Below are 21,581 nucleotides of genomic sequence, written 5' to 3'. Positions count from 1 at the left end.
TCCCGACGAACGCGATCGCGGCTTCGCCACAATGTGCTCAATGTTTGATGACGTCATCGCACACATACAAAACGAAACACACATAGCCCACAGATATATTTAAAATAAATAAAAGTAATATCCTTCTAGTAAAAATACAATCCCTAACCACTTGATGGGAAAGGCGATTTTTCATATCGATAATAGAAAAAATACCAACAATAACATAATAATAACATCCCAGCAACAGTGTAGGTGAACACAGTTTCAATGTGTCAATTAATGACTGATTTTCAGTGATCAAACATTGACACCAATAACTGCAAAACCGAAGTGAAAAACTACGAAGTTTTTGTATGATTCATTTCGAGGTTATGCATACGTTCATCTACACAAATATGGCAGGAAATAAGGCGTTGCAGTCGAGGAAGCAATCGAGCATGAAATCATTCAAGTGACTTACCAAGATAACACTTCAAAACTAAGCATCAAAATTTAAAAAAACAGAACAGTATTGCCATAGCTAAATTCAAACCAAAATTATGTTATCGTTTCTTATTCATGTTCGGTAGAACGTGGCATGAAATTTTAAAACCAGTAAAAATCCTCTTATTCATTTACCCAATCTCATTTTGCCACTTTTCAAATACATTATCATTATCTTTTTGGTTTGAGCTTTCAGATTTACAATCGGTATGTGTGACTTTTGGAGCAGGCGATCGATCCTTTACGCGAACTTACCGCACTAGTTAGCTCCTACAAAAAAAATTATTTTGTTACGGCTATTTGTCGATGTAGTGGTTCTATCTCTAAAATTGGCCCGCGGGCCAAATCCGGCCCGTTGGGTATTGCAATCTGGCCCACCTGATGCTGCCACAACCCAACTAAGATTAACTTTCGTGTTTTAGCTGGAAATTTGATCAAATAATTTGTTGAGATTGCGATTAAATTTCAGTTTTGGCACACGGCTTATTGTTTTCCCCGTTTATTGTGTAACACTGTAAATATTGTTCATAAAAATGAAACTTTTCACGGCACACTTACATGGCCAGGTGGCAAAATTTTTGGCTTCTGGTCCAAAACCTTTTCCCACCCCTGTTCTATCTTGTTAAAGCAAATTCTGTGCCAAAAGTTGTTTTATTTTCAAGAACTTTTACTTCAACTTGTTCTCATAACATTTTGGTCTCGAATTGTCTCGAAAACTTTCTCCAACCTACACTTACCTTCTGTCGTATATAGGATACAGTTACATCCACGTACAGCTCTAGGCTCTGCAGACTACATCTCCAGTAATCTATCTACTTTTTGGAAGACAAAACGACAGCTAATAAAACTATAGCTAGTAAATAGCAGCAAAGATTATTTCGACTTGGGCGATTAAATGCTCAGAAAGTAAATTCAAAAATAAACTGAGATTATTAATTTGAAATCAATAAGCTGATAAAAATGACTAAATACGGATTAGTTAGATGGTGATGACATCTATGAAGACATTAGTCGCTGCTCGACAAAAATCCTAAAAGTATTATATAATTTTAGCATTAAAATACATTTTAATTCCAGAAATCAGTTGATACATAATATTAACAATATGTATGTGAAAGATTTTATTTTTTAATTGAAATTTTATTTTTCAGTAAAAAATATTATAGTTCTTTTTTATATTATTGTTAGTAAATAATCCAATTAAATGGCGAAAAACTATGACGAAGAAACAATTTATGCGGAGTGCGACATCGTCAGATGTGACGACAATTCAACGAATTGGTAAATTTTTCGATTTTTTTTACAATTCAGTTTTACACTGCCATTGTTAAGAACCGTAAACACGTTTTGAAATCAATTGTCACTCCACTTGATAATTTTGGTGCCCCACCAGTAATTTGTTATATTTCGGTAAAATATTACCTTTAAAAACTACGGTTTATCGGATCATTTCAATCTGATCCCGGTAATCAATACAATTAAATTCTGAAGTGCCTTTTTTTCGGAAGAAATTTACGTTCTATTGCCAATATTTGCCTATATTGAAAACTCTTTCTCATCGACAAAATATTAACTACTGTCTAGACCCGGAGTTGGCAACCTATTTAACGCCGGGCCAACATCAATTTTATCATGTTCTTGACGGACAGAACAGAATTTTTATTCAGAATTACTTATTTAAAACGACATATTGTAGGTACACGAGTGAGTGTGTTAATTATGAACAAAATATGAATCACAATGGTATATTGGATGTTCTTTCTGACCTGAAAGTTTGGGGAAGGTCCGGTGACAACTTAGATGTAGCAAGAAGCACTACATTTTGCAAGTGAACATCAAGTTTTTCGATCACAAAATTCGATTAATTCAAATTGAAGATCAAAATCAGGGCGGTTTAGACTTAGTTGACGACGATAATATGCCCACATCGTGCGCGCCTTGAACAAAACTACCAAACATATGAAACAGTGTGCCACGTTATTGTTGAAACAATAAATATCAATACTACACATAACGAGCCAATTTTAGTTACACATTTTAAATAGGGCCGTATGGTTTTCCTTGGCGGGCCAGATTCGGCCCATTGTCTGCAGTTTAAACACCTATGGTCTATACAAAAAAATCGTACTCCCCAAGTATGTGAACCAAGATGGCCCGTAATACATTTCCATGAGTAGTTTCATTAGCTCTTCAGTCAATGGTCGCAAGTATTTTTAATCTAACTCAATAATCATCCACTTCAGAGCGAGTTTCACGGGACTTCGCATTGAGCAACATTTCTTAAAATAAATCCATCCGGAATGATCTTTAAACATGATTTTGCTTTTGTAGGGTTTCGTTTGTGTACGATGAAAAAACCATCGTTACCGACCAGAAAGGGGAAGATATTGAAGAACTATTAAAGCATATGGAAGAGAGTAAGTTACTTAGTCTAGAAAATGGATCAATTGCTTGCTTAAATTTTTTCATTTTGCTGATTTCTCGGTGTATATTTTTTATTTGTTTATTCTTTTATTCATTCTTTATTGGTCCTCTTTGTTCTTACAAAATTATACTAACACAAGATTTCATTGTTATGTACTACTTAATGCTTGTTGATACTTTTATGACGGCGTAAAATATAAATACCCGATTTCTATGGGCGTGTCATGTTATGATCGCCATGAAGCATATAAAACCACCAAAATAACCATTCCATCACAGTGTGTAATAGTCTAGTACAGTGGTTCTCAACTTTTTTTCTTTTGCCGCCCACTTTTGTTGCACGGAATATTATGTGGCCCATTAAATTTGCAAGCGAAAAACTACCTGAAAAACAAAAAATTCTATTCGCAAAGATAGACACTTCACTCAAATAATTACAATGAGAATCATCACTTAGTAGCAAAAGCAGCCTAATCATTTATTGCTACTACAATCAAATTTAACCTAATTTATCAATAACTTCAGCAATTTTTATTAGGTTTGTGGCCCACCTTAAAATGTTTCTGTGGCCCAGAAGTGGGCCATGACCCACTGGTTGAGTACCAGTGGTCTAGAATGAATAGACAAGAGTTTTTCACAAACAATGTTGCTCTTCGTGTTTGAGGCATTCAGAACATTGTATGACCCATTTCTTCTTTGAGTCAATACTTTACAATTTTTGTAATCGTAATATTTGTTAACTACTTCACAGACAAAGACCGAGTTTTTGCCTACATTCGTGTTGAGACAGGTGATGAAATGTCCAAAAGACAGAAATTCGCCTTTTTAACGTTCATAGGAACTGATGCAAAACCTTTAAACAAGGCCAGAGTATCAACCGATTCTAAAAGCTTGCAATCGACTTGTCCAGTAAGTTTCCTTTTTCTACTAGATAAATTTAGTTTTGTCTCAAAACTTTGTGATCTGTTGCTTACTCTACTCTACGATATGGATGATTTAGATTAGACAACCCTGGCGGGTTTGCAGTAGATTGATTTGAGCCAAATTGTGCTCAACAAATTGAGTATAAATAAAGTTACGCAAGCATTTCGTTTTATATAGTTGAACACTAGCCATCTAGTTGTTTAAATTACATTTCGAATTCAGTATGATTTTCAACGCATCATAATCCCATTTTTCAAAGTACAAATAATCCAGATAATTGATATCTTACTTTTCTATTAAATACAATTTATTGTTACTTCGTAGTGAAAAACAGGTATATCTACCAAACATCTGATCCTTTTTCTGATCGCCATGCATTAACACATCATAATCGGGAGAATACAAAAATATTTTGATAAGTCAATTTAAAATATCTATTTTTTGCAAAGGATGTGGCGGTGAATCATTTTATGGACGGAGAGCCGGATCCTCTTGAAGAAATAATAGAAAAAGTTAGAAAAGCTGGAGGAGCAAATTACAATGCCCAAGCGTGATCAGTTGCATGAATCGTTAAAGACAAACTATTTCAGCAAAATTAGCGTTATATCAAAACTAGCACTTCATAATTTATACGAGCATTGTAATATGAACTCACTTAGTTAAGTTTGTTTTTGAAGTAAGTTGTTTTTAAGTTTGATACGTAGATAATTTTTAAAGCTTTACAGTAACTTAGATACATGTATTTAAGTCATTGAAAGCGCGTATTCCCAAAATTGCTGAGAAATATGTATATTATGAAAGACATAGAAAAATTTGATGTTTTTGGAAGATGAATTTGTTGGAATAATGTGCACTAGATATATTTAGTCTTATTAGCACAACTTTTATTTTTTCTAGTAATTCATAGCATTATTCTATTTCTATCAAATTTTCTGGAAAATACGCCAGCGTATAAAGAGTTGAAAAATATAGATTTCTTGGTCATTCATTCAATAATTTCGACTTATCATTAACAATAAACAAAAATTTCCATATTCAAAGTCTAGATAGTCCATCATTCCAACAATTTAAAAATATCCTTCATTGTAAGTTCAAACATATATTACAAAATTTATATATAATCGGTGTTTTATTATCGTAGATGAATATTCACTTTCCCGTCGTGGTTTATTACTTTTGTTTTCATTTTGGATTGAATCGAAGAAGATCGATAAAATGAAAAGCTAAACATAAATCAGCAAGAAGCAGATATATATATGAGCAATGAGCAGACGTGCGATAAGCGAAAGAAATAGACTATATAGATACAGACTATACATTTACATCCACGCTTGTTTCCTCGCTGTTTTCATGGAACGTAAGCATCTGTTGAATTTACGACAACGTTTCAAAAAAAAACACTGATCGTAGAAACGTAACATCATAGTTAGAGGATAAATGGGCAAACCGTACATAAAATATTGTAACATATTCATCTAAATTGTTCATCAAATAGCGCTTAAAGCTTTGCTATGAATGTTAGAAAATAGATAATATTTTGTGGAAAATGAACTTCGATAATTCATCGCGTTTTCATTAGTTGCAAGTTATTTTTCCTAAACACAACGCATCTGCAAGTAAAGCACTGGAAATACCCAAAATAGAGAATTAAAGTAAAGAATGTGTCAGCTAGTCTAGAACTGTGAAAACCTGCTGAAACTTCTTAAAACTTTACAAAAGGTTACAACAGATTACCATCATCTTTCGCAATAGTCAAAATTAGAAATTTTAGTCAAGCTTTTGTATACTATCTGTCAGCCATATCGTTTCATTTTAATTCAGTGTTTTGAACAAGACACAAAACCAATTTTGGCGACTGTCGGCTATGAAGTCATACTCAAATTAGTAATCAGTGACGACATACTATACTTCAAAACTCTTTCAAAGAATCTTGTTGTGTGTACGCATATGATTAAAGTTTGTTGCAAGCTAGGGTTTTAACAGTTTTCCGAACCCTAGTACCTACTGCCCTTCCTCAATCGAATCAAATAAATACTGATCTACCGATTGTTTTTCAAAAAATGCAATCAATGTTATGTTATGTAATATTTATTTTTAAATGAAAAAAAGCACTACTGCAAATTTAATGCAAACTATCAACATTAGAAAAATCTACTTTCAATTTTAATGAATCACTAAAACGCTGCCGTTTGTCCGGCACTGGCAATTTTTCCTCACTTGATCTTTTTCTCGACCCAGACAAGTGATTATGCGACGCTAAAGTTGGGGAAACTTGACTGTGCAGTGGGAGAGAGAACCGGACTGGAAAAAAAGAAAAGCAATTTGAGACTGGTGGTGTTGACGGCAAATATGCTGGGATTCTCTCGTATTCCAAAGGAATTGAAGATTGTCGTAGTAAAGATGTCGGACAATTTAAAGTTGGAAACATATATTCTTGTGGCTTGGTCCTTGATGCTTTTTCGTTCAATTTTAATGAAACATGTTTTGGTGAAGTATTATTTGTCGCTAAAGATACTGCCTGGCTTTCTTTTCCAAGCAAAGAGGACGTTTCAATGTTAAGGCGTTTCAAGTCTTTGCCACCAACTGTAAAGAACAAAAAATATATTATAAACAAAGCAATAATAAATTTAATTATATTTCGACAGGAAATATTTATTTAAACTATTTTATTATGTGCTGTTTTGATTGGGACCAACGTTATGGTTTCAAATATGAACTTGTTCGGATTTTCCGAATTCAGAGTACGCTGATATGCATACCGCATTTTGTACTTAGTATACTAAGCAGGTATCTTACATTTTTTGTTACAAAAAAAGGGTATCATAAAATAAGAACGTACCTTGATGAACGTTGGGTACTTGCCGATATAGATCAGAAGCAATTCTTTGCATCTCTTCAAGAGATCCTTTTAATGTCAAGATATAATTCTTTGCAAGAAGCATGGTTGCAATTTTTGATAATTTTCTTACAGCGGGGCCGTGTCCATACGGCATCACCTACAAATAAAAGACGTTATATTTAATGACAGCCCTTTGATTCAAAACATTGGGAAATTGTAATCCGTTAGGATCTAACGCTAAAACGTTAGTGTTTTACACTTTTGACGTTTTTTGGCGGGAATAGAGTATGATCAACATTGCTTTGGGGCCTATGGTGAACGTAAAGATTCTGTATGAAGCCGATTCGGAAAAAAATACAAATAATAACAAATAATATTTACAAATAACTACAAAATGAACAAGAAATATGTTTTTATAAAAACGATTTTTTTATTTTAATATCTTACCTCTCGTAATGAGTCAAGTGCACTGTTCAAATCATGCATTCTTCGTCTTTCACGTTCGTTGATTTTAATTCTTAAATCCTGAAGTTCGTTTTCGTTCATATTTTTCATCTTTTTAGCCATCTAATAAAAAATTTAAGCTTGAATCTTATGTATGTCGAGATTTCACAGTTCTCAAATAAAAAAAATAAAAAAACACACGTATGAAAGAATATATAGTCCTTTGACTAATAAATATATAGATTCAGATCAATCGAAAAATATTAACTTTGAACTAAAAAATTTTCTAAGTTTATTCTAAATATGTATTGCACAAGCATTCATGTTTAAAACGAACCTTTAACAAGCCGACGGGTTTTTGTCTTCTATTTGTCGTGGAAGAAGAATTGATAGTTTCTCCGTTTTGCGTTGGAAGTTGATTCAAATTATATATAAACTTGAATTCTTCATCTTCACTGCTACTGCTCCCAGAAGTTCTTGATGCTGGCGGGGTCAATGGTTCATAGCAAGATGGTTTTCCTATTTAACAAATAGGTAAAATAATATAAATAACACTATATAGTCCTCAGCGCCGCCAGCTACCTAAAACGTAATGAGAAGCATACGACAATATTCCTCAGAAAATATGACAAGCATTTTACGGCGTTCTTAACCATTCATACATACCAGGTAGGTAGATATTTGCACAACCCATTTATTTCTGAGAAAATTCAAAAACTTAGAATGCGTCTCATTGATATTCCTTCTTGTGTAATATCAGTGTTGTTCCTTACTACTGCATCTCATCAATAATCAGGCGATTTAAAAATACAAGCCAGCTTCATAAAAACTTATTCGTGTACATGCAAATTGTATTTCTCAACTCTTTGAACTAGCTTGAAAGTTCAAGTCGCAGAATTCCGTACCTTGCAAATTTGTTTCATCACAAAAAGTCTGACTTTCGTGGTGATTCCAAGATGTTTGTACTTCCATTATTTCCTTGTCTCACTCTGTAAGCGTGAACGTTTCAAGAAGCGGAGATCTTTAAACTGGCATCTACGGAGGATTGCTCGCTTTTATATACCAGAGCAGGAGCGAGAGAAGAAAATATGTTTAATGCGTGGTGTTATTTCATCGATTGATTGATGCCAATTTGTTGTCTGCCTCGCTTGAATTAACAAAATTCGAAATCGAGAGAATCAGTTCGATTTCAATCTTAAGCTCTGTCAGCATCTGACATTCAGAAATTAATTTTCTTTGCCGAATGTAAAACATACATGGAAATTTTCGTAGATTACAAAAACATATTTTATCCTCACCTCAATACCATGGAGTTATTCAATTATATATAGTCACAGTTATCAAAGTGCTTCAGTTATCTATTCAATAAATTTGTTGAAAATAAGTAATAAACATTTAACGTTAGTCCGGGACTGCCAAAATAAAAGGAGCTAGCAGAATAATTCCTTGCACCACTGAGGCGTCGTTTGATGTAAGGCAATTTTCCATCTGCCTTATGGGATAATTAGTATAAATTGAAGCAAACTTATTGTATTTTATTATGAAATACAATAATCGCATTGTAGATATTTAGAATCGTTGTTGTTTGATCGTACGAACATTGCCAAAGTTTTTTGACGTTGCTTGTAAAATTTGTTGAGTCGCTTTCAACATGTTTAGGCCTTCAAAGTTTTTTAAATTTGATTATAACATCAAGTAAAAGTGTTAAATTGGTGTTTTAACTGGAAATCAGAGAAACGCAAACATCTGTACGTACCGCTTAAATTAAGTTTAGGCACATTATACTAAAGTTTGAAGTTACATCAACCAACTATTAAACCAGTTATAGACAAACACGCCTAAAACACATTCAGTGTCTGCTTCTATTAAATTGGTCCAAGTATGAATCATATGTATTCGGGCATGTCCGAGGGCTATTTTTCTTTACACCGCGGGCCTGCTGATACTTCTGTTACGCGAGCCAATTACACAGTGAAATGCGATCAAATCGAATTAGTTACAATCGGACGGGAAAAGTGCGAGAATACCGGAAAATCGGAGTCAATCGATAAAAGTCTCCTACCGGTTATCCGCTGCATTTATCCCGGCTAAACTTATTAGCCGAACGAAGTGGGGACAATAAACCATAAAGACTGCCACCCTATTGAAATTGTGTATTTCGGCGTCTTAAATATGTGGTTTCAATATGTTTTGATGTCTTATAATCCAGCAAACTATTCTCTCTATTTGGCAAATTGAGGGATCAACGCGTGAAATTAAATTTATTTCTAACAGTATTTGATAAAATAATTTTTAAAATTGTCACCTTAGCGATTGTGATTTTGCTACACGAACAACAAATAATTAATCTATCCAAACATGAGCATCCGAGTATTACTATTCTTAAAAACCATAACTCATATAACAGACTGATAAATTGATCTGTTCGGTTAGTGTCATCATCTTTGCCAACATAATATTTATGAATGTGTATTACATAAATCTCAGGTCTAATGCATGCAAGCAAAGTTGCGTGCAGGGTATGCAAGTATTTTATGACGACTGAGATCGGAATAAAAAATTGAATTTTACCTTTTAATTAAGTGAGTAAAATAATATTCAGCAACTTCAATATTTATAGAATTTGTAAATTGATACACAATTATATTTTAATCAAAATTGTAATCAACTAGCAGAAGGATCTAACGTAAAAATTATGCAAACAGTGTGTATGGTAGGTGGATGGTTTGTGCCATTGTGACGTGTTTTGATCGTTGGAAATCCGATGATCCATTTCCAGTTTTGACACTAAAACGCATATAATTATGTTGAATTCATAAAAAAGCATTACAGAATTCGTTACATAATTTGTATATCTAATACATTGTTTCTGCTCCTTTATCGATTGAATATGTTATAAAACAGCATTAACATAATCTTCCCAGCTTGACGTATTTAATGACGCCTATATGCCGCGTTGAGCGACCGACGTCGGTTGCGCCATATTTCTCTGCATGTTGGCGCATTTACGCGACCTTAATTTGACACAGAACCTATTTAATTTTATTTATGATCGATAGTTTCATTGTCTTTTCTACTTGAAAGAGTGGAAACGGAAGCGGAAGTCTCCGAACTTTTCAGCTTCGAATATTTTGGTGATTATTAATAAGTAGTTGGGTTTCGAAAAAAAAAAAAATTCGTAATACATTTTATATTCATCTCAACATTCTCATGAGAATGCGGTTTTGGATGAATTAGATTTAATTGGATGAGTTCCGTTATAATGTAATCTCACAACACAAACATTATTTTCACTTTTACATTTAGGTCCAAAACGCGTTGTTTACAGAACATCATTTAGGACTGTTGAATCTCATAAAGCCCGTGAAGAGAAAGAATAGCATTCTATCATTTATATGTATGTTCATCATTTACGTATGTTAAAAACCATATCTTGGCATGTTTTTATGTACATGTGACTACAGACCAAAAGTGATATGGCATTTATTAGGACTGCAGCATCTGATGATAACAGAAGATCAGTAATATGGTCTTCAATCACTATATTTTATATAAACAGACTCCTCCGAAGATTAACGTTGAGCTTTCGTTTGGAATCTTTCGGATTTTGAGATAGAACAGAGCGCCTAATGGAAAAATGCAAAAAACACACGTTGTGAGAATGTAAAGTCAGGGCAGCTGAAATTGAATCCCGCTAATTTGGGTCACTAGGGCCTTGCATTTGTAAGCGAAATAAAATAAGCCTAAATATGTCAAACTTTTTAGGAGTGCGGATGTGTCGAAGCAGCATGTTGCCATTGTTGATAATTGAAATGTTGCGAGTTCGACGAGGCGTAAAACAAGGGGCACTTGGCGCGGAAAATTACTTGGTTACGGACCTGGCCCAATAATCGGCTAATAACAAGCGCGTCAAGTCTTGCCACATTGCGTTTTGATATAGCAAATTGATGGTCAAAAACGCATCTCGCTCCACACGTCAAAATGTAAATTAAATTAGACACAGGGGGATCAATTTGTTAACAAAAGATTTTTGATATAGCGAGGCCACAGCCCAATTTAAGACCTCGTCTTTAAGTGTGAAATTGTACAAGAGCGTCGCTGCTAAGCTCGTGTTATCAATGGTTTATATTTGGAGAATTTGGAGGTATTCAATTTTTAGGATCTGCACTGTAAATCAATGTTCATATTTAAGTCGTGACAATCTAGTTAATCTTGTAATCCAGTGAGTTTAACACCGTCTCGTAGGACTCCTTTGTAGCTTCATTAACAGCGCCTTAAAAAGCTCAAGTTCATAGATCCCAGAGAAACTAATTAGGCACAAATTAGTTAATTTGAATTTTTTTATTTATTAATTATATAAGTAACGATATCGATGTATTACGCATTCAACGTAAATCACGTACGTCAACATTACCGAGAATTATTCTTATCGTATTGACAGGTCAAGATTATGATCGATAATCGTAATACAAAATAGGTGATAAAGGAATATTAGAGAAACTTTTAGAGAATTATTCACCACTGACAAAGTAATCCTTTGAACAATTACTTGAACACCGGCCTTCTATGTTGAGCATGATCACGCTCCATGTCCATTAACCTGGTGACTCGAATAAAGTGGACTCACGTGACTGTGACTTTAGGATGGGGGTCATGGTAAAATAATTTTTAATTTACCAGATCAGAGAATTCACAAAAACATACATGAATAAGACAATCAGCAAAAGAAACTACCAAGTCGTTCTAGAACCCATGACTAAGATCAATTTATCTATGGCACGTATCAGATTAGGCAATTTTACTAAATCGACTTCAGCCAAACCGACACATCGTGGTTTTTTAATTGTCTCAAGTTAAGTCCAATCTTCAATAAATATTACTCAAGCCTTTAATATGGCTGGTGCTAGTAAAATTATGCAAATCCAAAGCCCTGTAATCGTTGTACCTCAAGACAAGGGTGCTCAATATTTTTCACATTCATCGATTAATAACTGTGCGAGTCACCCCAGGAAAATTATATTGTGTTATGAAACTATAAAAAATAAATGATTGCGCTTGGAACGTAAGCATTATTTTTGTTTTCTCGTGTGAGCCATATTACTACGATCATTGTCGTGTAGTATGTATACATCACAGTTGGAAAATATACTTCAAACTCTAATAGTCAAGATTATGAATCATTCTATACTTCTCTGGAACAAATTGTTGTGAAATGATGGGTGTTCGAAACATAAGACGTGTTGGGAACAGTCTGTTTATAAACCACGAATAGCGAGTCTAATTGTGCAACATGCGAGTCGCAGTTTCCTAGACAACATTCAATCACTTGTTTTATCAGAATCAGATCGTAAAATCGATGTATATCGATGCAAATTGGGTCTGCCTTCAGCCTGTGATGACAACATAGTTAAATCTACGCGCACCCCACAAGTCCTTCGCGTACCCGTATGATCCTCGTTTGCAATTCAGTTTTTAGAAGTGCTTAAATACTATATACTCGAAAAATAAAAGGAACTTCTGATGCGTAAAGAGTTTTTTGGAAGAACCGTGCAGTGCGATGATGGCACTGGTGAGGTCTGGTTTAGATATTTCGATGCTATATAGTTAGGTTAAACTCTTTTTTCAATAAGCCATCCCTGCCACAAATGAGCGAACAACTATTTTTAATACTACGCCGATTCAAGTCCTTTGTTCAGAACAAAGCCACAAGCCTAAATTGATATTTAACGACATGTGACGAGCTACTATATTTGGGAGAACAGGAACTTTAATCCGGTTCGGCCTTGCCTAACCAATTTATCACACCCTGGGCGAGGAGGTGGCCAATTCAAACGCAATCGAAATATTATGGGGTATTTTCACTACTTTACACTGAATATAAAGTGGTATAGAAAAGCGCCAGTGATGTGGAAGAACCAGAGATTTTTGAAGACGCTTAAACGCGATGGAATACTTTCAATTATGGTTGTAAAGGTTGGCTCGTATTCTTGAGTCTGCTGTCTATTCGTCGGTTTAAAGATTTTTTTTGGAAACCTAATAACTCCATGGTTCTCGTGTTTTGTGAGGATTTTTAGTATATATATATATATGGTTGGGAAATCAAAAATAAATTAAGAAAAATCTGAGATACACTAGGCGAAAATTAGCTATTAGTACCTTTTGATGGTATCTATCCTAAATTTTTGAAATCAAAATGATGGCTTTGAATATGCACACCAGTTTGTAAGCGCCAATTCGCAAAAATACTATAAAAATGAACAGCAAAAATTTGGTTGGCGCATGGCAATAAATGTTTAACAGCAAGCTTGTCATTATAGAAGTGGGAGGGCGACTTGTGTATAAAACTAGCTGAAGATTCGGTTCCATTACATTTTACGCCCACGTACATTTGGAATTTTCACCTACGGATATTGGAACCCATACTAACCCTAACCCATGGATTTTATCACCCGCATATAGATTGAACCCGCGGTGACCGTACATTTGAACCCACGTACATTTGAACCCATGCGTATATCCACGGGTTCAATCTATATGCGGGTGCTAAAACCCATGGGTTAGGGTTAGTATGGGTTTAACTATCCGTGAAACAAAAAAAAATCTATAGGTGGCAGGTGCAATAGCATACAGGTGCAATTGTCATGGGTTCAAATGTACGTGGGTTCAAATGTAATCGAACCTGAACCCGCGGATATACGGGTGGAAATGTATGGGTTCAAATGTAGTGCTTCCACAGAAGATTCATTGAAGATGAAATACATAAAGTAGTTTTATGCCTAGTGAGGAAGGAATAAAGAATTCCAAAATAGGCGAAGAGAGGAATTTAACGAAAAACGTTGGGAAGCACTGTATTACCCTTCATCGCAAACAAAAATAAGTAGAGGTTATAAAATATTCATCTGATTGTTTTCGACCATATACATAATACAATCCTGAAACCTTCTAGTCTAGTAAACTATCCTTGGACAAATATAAAGCCGTATAAATACAGGGGACCCCAAAAAACAGAACCCATCAATATCTCAATTACTTCAGTGAAACTAGAGTAAATTGTTTGATTTTGTTACCACTTCTGTTCTGTTCCACCAATTCTGTTTGTGCTTGATTGCATCCCAGAGTTCCATGAATCTAGGACGTTTTTCACAATTACGTTCTCTCTATAAGTCTACGATAGGTTCCAAATGTCCTCCTCACCATTGGAGACAGACTTGCATCCGTTACGCAAAATTGTCGATCACTCGCACACACTCATCTATGGTGATTTTCCTGCAATTGCAGCCCTCAGTTCACCGACTGTTTTAGGATTGTTCTGATACACATTGTTCTTTGAATATCCTTACAGATAAAAGACAAGCGAACTTCATTAATCATGGACTTTCAAGTATTGACTAAAAATTCAATTTTGTTCTAAACGACGAGTTGCGTTTGTTTACAGCTAGAACTTGGTCAAAATCGGTTGAAATTTTCTGCTGGATTCACAAATAGCAAAGCTTAATTTAGTTGTACTGTTTTGGTTAATACCACGTATCATCTGATTCATAACTCGTACTATATATTACACACAACTAAAATAGACATATTTATGATGTCACATACACCCAAAAAAATTTTTTTCTCAAATGACCCAATTTTGAGTTTAGTTTTTCAGTCACCTATACATTTTTTATTTTGACATTACCGCACCTAATTCCCAATTATATTCACGTATATCATTGTTGGAAATATCGATTACATCTGTATCCCCGAACCTTAGTCGTTGCCGAACTTAGTAATTTACATTTCCATATCTCAATAGTCAGTAACATAGCGGTATGTAAGCTGTGCGTAGCATGATTCAGAAATGACGTCGTGTTGGGCTACAGATGTACCGTATTTACCACTGCCTCTGCCAGAGGGTATTTTTCTCCAGATGTGTCAGGAACTTTTTTTCTGTCTAATCAATGACATGGAATTCTCGAAGTTCTAAAAAATAGTCATTTTTAGTCAAATTTCAACAAAATGGACGTTAAATAAAATCTGAACCGTAAACTGTTTCATGAGTTGTATCGTCAGATGCCGCCATTGAGCACTACTGTGCATTGGACATTGCCTGGCTGCTATTGGAGATGAGACGCTATTTTCAAAAACAACACAAATCGCGCTTGCAGTCAAATTCTTATGTGGAATTGGTTATCATTATCACGTTATTTTTTCTTATACCTTTGATCTGCGATGGAGGAATTGGAACGAAGGATTGTGGAAGATATCAAGAGTGAACTTGTTTTGAATAAACGAGAAAGACAGCGTTTGGCAGAAAAGTTGGACTGTTTAATCTTGTTGATTAGAAGGCAAATTTTTGCAATTCTGCAATTTGTATGAGATTTTGAAATCGAAAACGTATCATGAATATTTTTTATTGGTTTTATCATATCTTTTGGCATTTGTTCGTCTTAAAAACAGATTTTAGGATTCAGTGCAATGCAGGGATCCATCAGCGAACACTACAACAAGTGAACATATAACGTTATCATTCCTTTATTCAGGATTAACACAACTTTATATTATCGGTATTTTTCGACCTAAAAAAGCTATATCAGTTTGTTGTTCCACAGTGATGCACTATGCAGAAAATTGATGATAGTTTCATGTAACAAGAACTAATTAATAAAAGAATTCAATTGGTATTTATAAATGTATACGGCAATACTTGAGTGGTAGGGGGGTGCTTTTGACTGCATATCCGACAAAATTTTGTTTCTGATTTATCTGTGATATGGGAAGCACAACTTCTTTCTGCATTGTCATGAATAAAAGTAGTTATTGTTCCACCTCCTATTGTAGATTTGATAAAAGCTGATCAAATATAAAGATAATTACAATTCAAGTGTACTTGAATGAAGTATAAGAAGTTTCAAGTATGTCGTTTCGATCCTGTGTAGTTTTATCCATATGCCAAGCTTTCAACTTTAATTAATATTTTGTACGAAATCATTAATTCATGCAAAACAATTAATAAATTTTAAGTATTCCGATAAAAATTTGAATTGACTACTTCATAATATGTATTCAAACTTCAGAGACAGCTTATAAAGATGTTTTAACTTTCTGTTAAATATTGTGAAAAAACAATTTCTGACTTGAACTTAAATCAACTTGCCGGCCAAGTGTTTTGAACAGTCTTTACTTTACCATCTATGCTTTCAACCCTGAGTCAGGAGTTGATTGTAAACAAAGACATATTATACTCAACTTTACTTAATATTCCAATTTTATGTAACCGAAACTAGGATATTTATAAGTTTAGCACAGTTAAATATGTTGCCATATTTATGAGAGTAAAATAGTACATTCAAGTCAATTTCCTCACATATTTCCTTGATTTAAATACTCAACTCTTTTCAAATTAATTGCTGGTATGTCATTTCAAGTTTAACATTATATTATATGAATCAAATTTTTTTTTCAGGGCTTGGGAAGGTGAGAATGAATCAATCAATAAAATATCTGAAATTGTCGGAATTCCATCCCCTAAAATTATTCCATCACCCAGGAAACGTGATAGCGAAGTAAGAAACTGAAGTTAGGCAGTATTTGCATTTTTTATTTGAAGTGCATATATAGGTAGGCTATATAATTTCCTTTTTTTAAATTGAGTTATTGAATGTGTTCCAATAACGGGTTATTTTAGAAAACATTTCAACATAACATATATGATTTTTTTTCAAATATAAACAATATTTTTTCCACTCAGTTTTTGATTTGATGGTTATTTTCTTTCTGATTCTCTACCTATAAATTATCAGTCTTTATATGACAACTATAGATCTTGACATTATCACCAAATATTAGTTACCCTATCCTAATTCAGAATGAACAATTGGGACAGGAGTATCTTCAATTAACATCGACCTTGCTTGATGAACAATTACAAGTTGATGCCTCCATTAAAAAAACAACAAAAGTTTTACGCCCATCATCTGGCAAACGTATCAAATCTGCGAATCGAAGTAGAGTCAGACCTTCTAGTCAGGTATAATGTGATAATACCCTTCTACCTAGCTCACAAAATTAATATTGTAGTTCTATGGTTTTTTCAGAGAAATTATTTTACATTTTGCAAGATATCAGGCGAATTTGACCTACAGTAATAGTTTCAATCAGCTGAAGTAAAAAATCATCATAATATTAAATATTATAATTATAAGCTTAATGGTTACATGCAGTGGCATAGCAAAGATTCTTTTTTTTGTGGTGCGATGGCCTAACGATTAGACATGACCGTGTTGACATCACAGGCTACAGATCTCTGTTTAAAATCACATGCCCACCTACCAGAGCATAATAAATTAGGTAGACAATGCCCAAGTGGAAAGATTCTAGTGCTTCCCAAAACTCCTCACATATCGTGAGATATCAGTGGATGTTTGCACTGAACCTTGTTGGGAGTGAACGGTGTGAAAAAGCATTATATTTTATTTTACTTGATTTAGCCTCTTTCCGTTTTAAAAATGACTATAAAACTTAACTTGTGTTCAAATCTTGAGTTGAGTTCGAGTGATCAAAACCATAGAAAATATACAATATCAAACTCTATCATTACAGCGTTCTGCTACTTCAAAAACACCTGCAAGATTTACTGATACCACAAAAAACATTTCTACAACAAATATGGAACTCAGCGGGAATAATTTCGATCCACTTGGAAAAACCTTATTTGAACAACAACCAAATCTCTTGGATGAAACAGATAATTTCAAAATGTCTAACTTAACTGATGTATTGCCATTGTTTTCTGAAGCACGAAAAGAAACAAAATATAATCAGCCTATAAATATGAATGCAACTCAGAATTATCAAGTAAGATTTTATTCGATTTATATTATATGTAATTCTATGTGCTGATGAAAGTAATGATTTGTTGAAAAGTAATAAACGATATGACAAGGGTGATCAACGATCATTGATTCATTATGGTGAACCACACTTTCTTACAACCAATGCCAATTCAAGAACAGCGTAATCAGTACTTGAGTTGTAACATACTATATGAACAAATTTCACAAGTATAAAAATACTGCCCTTACATAAGGTGTATTCTTTTAAATTGTTTTTATGACATTTTCTTGGGTGACATATGTTTTACACAAAGCCTAAGGTGTACACAATCTCTTTTCCTTTTAAAGATTCTATAACACTTAGATTAGATAAATGTTTTTTCCTGGTACATAAGTAATTGGGAAAGTGACGATGACATGATATGCCTAGGCAGGATTTTTAGATTACAATTTCATAGTAACATCCAATATACCGTAAATCATCACATCTTTTACTGTATTCCTTGAATTTGTTAAAGACTGAACAAAAACATTTTTGCGCAAAAAATAATAATCAACTGCTTTATGCAATCATTTTATTACTATCTTTCTGATGCTTTGAAAAAATGTGGGAACCTATACAATACTTTCACATTACATTTTAATTTGTTCATCAAGGTTGCAGCACATTCGAGAAAATTTGATGACAAAAATTTTCAAGGAGTTCTCTTTGATCCTGATGGAGTAATTCCTCAAAGAAAGCCTCGCCCTCTCAGTGCAGCACTGCAACAAAGACAAGATTATCTGAGATCTCAGGCAATAAGTATGCAGGCATTATTCTTCTCACCCTGAACAAATATTGTGATTTAAACAGTTTGTTAAATTTTATTTGAGTGTGAGATTGTTTTCAGTGTATTTGTATTTTTTTCCACAGAAAAAAAGCCAAGACCTCACACAGCAAAGCCAGCTTTCCGTCATGTTTCGGTAGGTGAAACAAGTTATAAAACTTCTTAATAAATCATGTTTTATTCAATTCAGCAGCAACTAAAAACTAAAGATGTTGATTTTTCAATTACGTAGTTCTAGATATGGTACATTAGAAGTTAGAACTAATGATTTATTTGAATCACCTTTTTCGGTACTCCCATAGTATGTATGTGTACCAGGTTGGGCCATAATTTTGTTCCGGTTTTCCTTATTTTGGTTCTATTACAAGTTCAGGGACTGTTTGTTACTCTCTGCCCATAGGCGTCCGTCCCTTTACACAACTTGATGTAAAGTAGGCGAACAAAATTATTTACTTCCATATTGGTACACATACATCTGGAACATCTCTTTTTCAGATGCAAGAGAAATAAGTTAACTACTAAGGGTATCTCAGTAATGACAATGAGCTTGTGTATACTAAGCTGAGTATGCGAACATAATTCACGTCTATCAACCCTTTTTTCAGGATATTGAATATGATACAATAATACGCACACATCATGGTCAACAATCACCAGTATCTAGTCCAGAAAATAAACTGATGGATGTTTCATTAGAAGCATATATCAATAATGGTAGTAAAGATAACCCAATTTCTGTAAATATATCCTCAAAAAGTCCGACTTATACAAAAGTTGGGGCCATATCACGAAACTCTTTTTCTGATGAGAGAGACCAGCAGTCATTTGGAGATGTGACTGATGCTCTTCATCACGTACAAGAAATGGAACGTATGTTTAGACGAAATACAAGAAAGTTGCAACAAAAAATTGGAATTCCAGCAGAAGGCTGTATATGATTAATATAACTTTCATATTATTCTGTATTACTTTATCTCATTCATGAAGCTGTTTGATCTCCTTATTAGACCAAATAATCAATTCAAAATCATAGTATATGATTGTGGGTGCCTAGTTATATGGGAAACTCAAACATGATACCAAAGAACACAGCTATTACAATTTTCAAATAAAAATAGTAATTCTCGTGCCAATATATTCTGCTTCTGCCTTCAGATAATTTATATTTGGGAGTGATAATGATATTTCAAAGTCCCATACCAACTTTTTATGTTCATATGCTGCTTTACAATACAAGCTTATGTAACTAAAGTGCCATTATTTAGTATACTTTTCATGTGTCATAAAATATTTCCAAATTCGTTATTATATGTGTCAATGCTTTCTTTCTGATTACATTTTGTTGTAGCCCTGCATTATTTGCTAAAATAATTGACTGTACTATGGATATGGACTCAGCCATTTGCTCACAGGAAGTATAATAAATTGAACTGCTCATTTCATACCCGATATAGGCTAGGCTAGAGGCCTTGGTTCGCTATGTGTTTATGCTGTCTGTGATATAGTGAATTACACATAACTCGAGTTCTTTGGAACAATTTTCCAATCTTTTCTATATATTATTGTATTGTATGGTATAAATTTTTATCAGTTATTCCTGAGTATATACTTGATATTTCGTGGAAAGAGATTATGTTATTGGACACGTTTAGTGGCCATAACGATCGTTTCAAAATTTTGTTGTGATTGTTATTTTCTTTTGTCATTATCATTAAAAAATCGCTTTTCTACCAATTGCTTTGAAATTTTCAGTGGTTAAAGATAAAAATTTTCTCCAGAAGGCTATTACTTTTTTCTCTCGCTATGACGTCATCAAAATTATTGCCATTGGGTGGCGCTACGTGTCCATATATTTGAGCATAGCTCTCTCGTTTTTATTTTTATTTATCTTCATAATACTATCTCAGTCACGCATCCTTGTGGCAACCGCCAAATACGGATCCGGAATAGACAGTAAACAAGGAGAAAGGACCTGCAGTTCAATACACAATACCCTAGTACAGCCCATATCTGCAGTCTGTACATATATTTCAAATAGGAAAACAAATGAGTTGAGATACTAGAACACTTTCGTCAATTTATCGTTTATTGTCATTTTTGTATGAGATGATGAGTCCGGAATAATTTATTTTATAGCTTCTGCAGACAGGAACAATATTAACTTTGTTTTTTGAATTTAATATTATACTTAATTTTTTTCTTTAGTGTTGATGTTTGCTTATGAAATAAAATTCTCTTTCATCTGATATTATCCAGTAATAACTTTGTGCATGTTGGTAAGCAGGCACATAATCAAGACAAAGTGGTCTATATTATCTATATTTAACCAACTTAAGTCCGAATTCGGTAATTTCCCAACTTTGGCCATTCGCGTAGCACAAACGCTGCTGCAAATTTGACAATCCATGTTTTCTATAGGGTCAACAAATTCGTTTTGTTTTTCATAGATAAATAGCTTCAAACCCAGGTCAATTGGCATTTACTTGCTTGTAATGTACCTAACTTTTCTCGTTTGCGAGTCATCTTTCCTTCTAAGTGCGCGTGACCTCGATTTGAGCAAATTCTCGCAATATTGCCATGAAAAAAAATTTGATTAAAGTTGATATATGTGTGGCAGCGCGCAGCCCCGAGAACAAGGTACGTGCGACCATCGATATGGCGACGCACGTACGCTTCTTTCAGAAGTTTTTTACATATCGCGGTGGTAAGCGCGAGGTAGGATACGCCTGCCATTATCAATGTTAACGATATAGATGCTGCCACCGCACCTCTGATTTCTTTTCTTGTGCGAGTTCGAATCGCGTGGGGTATAAATATCACCTCACCGCCGTGGAGTGGTTCACG

The 21,581-nt window shown here is 34.0% G+C and overlaps 3 protein-coding genes across 4 annotated transcripts; 2 read left to right on the top strand and 1 right to left on the bottom strand.

The window, feature by feature from the left end:
- Nucleotides 1–1,609: 1,609 nt before the first annotated feature.
- LOC120347493 (coactosin-like protein) lies at nt 1,610–5,057 on the top strand. The gene is made up of 4 exons (XM_039417501.2): nt 1,610–1,746; nt 2,797–2,882; nt 3,641–3,798; nt 4,263–5,057. The coding sequence occupies exons 1-4, from the start codon at nt 1,670–1,672 to the stop codon at nt 4,365–4,367; spliced, it is 426 nt and encodes a 141-aa protein (XP_039273435.2). The 5' UTR covers nt 1,610–1,669; the 3' UTR covers nt 4,368–5,057.
- An 834-nt stretch (nt 5,058–5,891) lies between these two features.
- On the bottom strand, nt 5,892–8,140 carry LOC120347609 (uncharacterized). The gene is made up of 5 exons (XM_039417653.2): nt 8,002–8,140; nt 7,434–7,615; nt 7,100–7,219; nt 6,653–6,809; nt 5,892–6,396 (listed from the first exon to the last, which is right to left on the bottom strand). Exons 1-5 carry the CDS (start codon nt 8,066–8,068, stop codon nt 5,936–5,938), a joined length of 987 nt encoding a protein of 328 aa, XP_039273587.2. The 5' UTR covers nt 8,069–8,140; the 3' UTR covers nt 5,892–5,935.
- Nucleotides 8,141–15,114: 6,974 nt separating this feature from the next.
- On the top strand, nt 15,115–20,983 carry LOC120348092 (uncharacterized). Of its 2 annotated transcripts, none has more exons than XM_039418208.2 (7): nt 15,115–15,393; nt 16,542–16,641; nt 16,944–17,105; nt 17,678–17,932; nt 18,568–18,712; nt 18,824–18,873; nt 19,343–20,983. In XM_039418208.2, the coding sequence occupies exons 1-7, from the start codon at nt 15,308–15,310 to the stop codon at nt 19,673–19,675; spliced, it is 1,131 nt and encodes a 376-aa protein (XP_039274142.2). In that variant the 5' UTR covers nt 15,115–15,307; the 3' UTR covers nt 19,676–20,983. The 2 variants fall into 2 exon arrangements, with proteins under 2 accessions (XP_039274142.2, XP_039274141.2); XM_039418207.2 differs by having other exon boundaries at nt 15,119–15,423.
- Nucleotides 20,984–21,581: the final 598 nt, after the last annotated feature.

Source organism: Styela clava, chromosome 11, assembly GCF_964204865.1.
Source record: "Styela clava chromosome 11, kaStyClav1.hap1.2, whole genome shotgun sequence".
NCBI classification, from domain to species: domain Eukaryota; kingdom Metazoa; phylum Chordata; class Ascidiacea; order Stolidobranchia; family Styelidae; genus Styela; species Styela clava.
The sequence above is the reverse complement of the archived record's forward strand: the minus strand, read 5'-3'. Positions and strand labels throughout refer to the sequence as shown.

Bases quoted from the DNA above. Each gene is read 5' to 3' on its own strand.
- LOC120347493 (XM_039417501.2), top strand. From the start codon at position 1,670: ATGGCGAAAAACTATGACGAAGAAACAATTTATGCGGAGTGCGACATC. The intron at 1,747-2,796 runs GTAAATTTTTCG...TTGCTTTTGTAG, and splicing joins GACGACAATTCAACGAATTG to GGTTTCGTTTGTGTACGATG. The intron at 3,799-4,262 runs GTAAGTTTCCTT...TTTTTTGCAAAG, and splicing joins GCTTGCAATCGACTTGTCCA to GATGTGGCGGTGAATCATTT.
- LOC120347609 (XM_039417653.2), bottom strand. From the start codon at position 8,068: ATGGAAGTACAAACATCTTGGAATCACCACGAAAGTCAGACTTTTTGT. The intron at 7,220-7,433 runs GTTCGTTTTAAA...ATTTTTTATTAG, and splicing joins AACCCGTCGGCTTGTTAAAG to ATGGCTAAAAAGATGAAAAA. The intron at 6,810-7,099 runs GTAAGATATTAA...TTTTATTTGTAG, and splicing joins CACTTGACTCATTACGAGAG to GTGATGCCGTATGGACACGG.
- LOC120348092 (XM_039418207.2), top strand. From the start codon at position 15,308: ATGGAGGAATTGGAACGAAGGATTGTGGAAGATATCAAGAGTGAACTT. The intron at 17,933-18,567 runs GTAAGATTTTAT...TTGTTCATCAAG, and splicing joins ATGCAACTCAGAATTATCAA to GTTGCAGCACATTCGAGAAA. The intron at 18,874-19,342 runs GTAGGTGAAACA...CCCTTTTTTCAG, and splicing joins CAGCTTTCCGTCATGTTTCG to GATATTGAATATGATACAAT.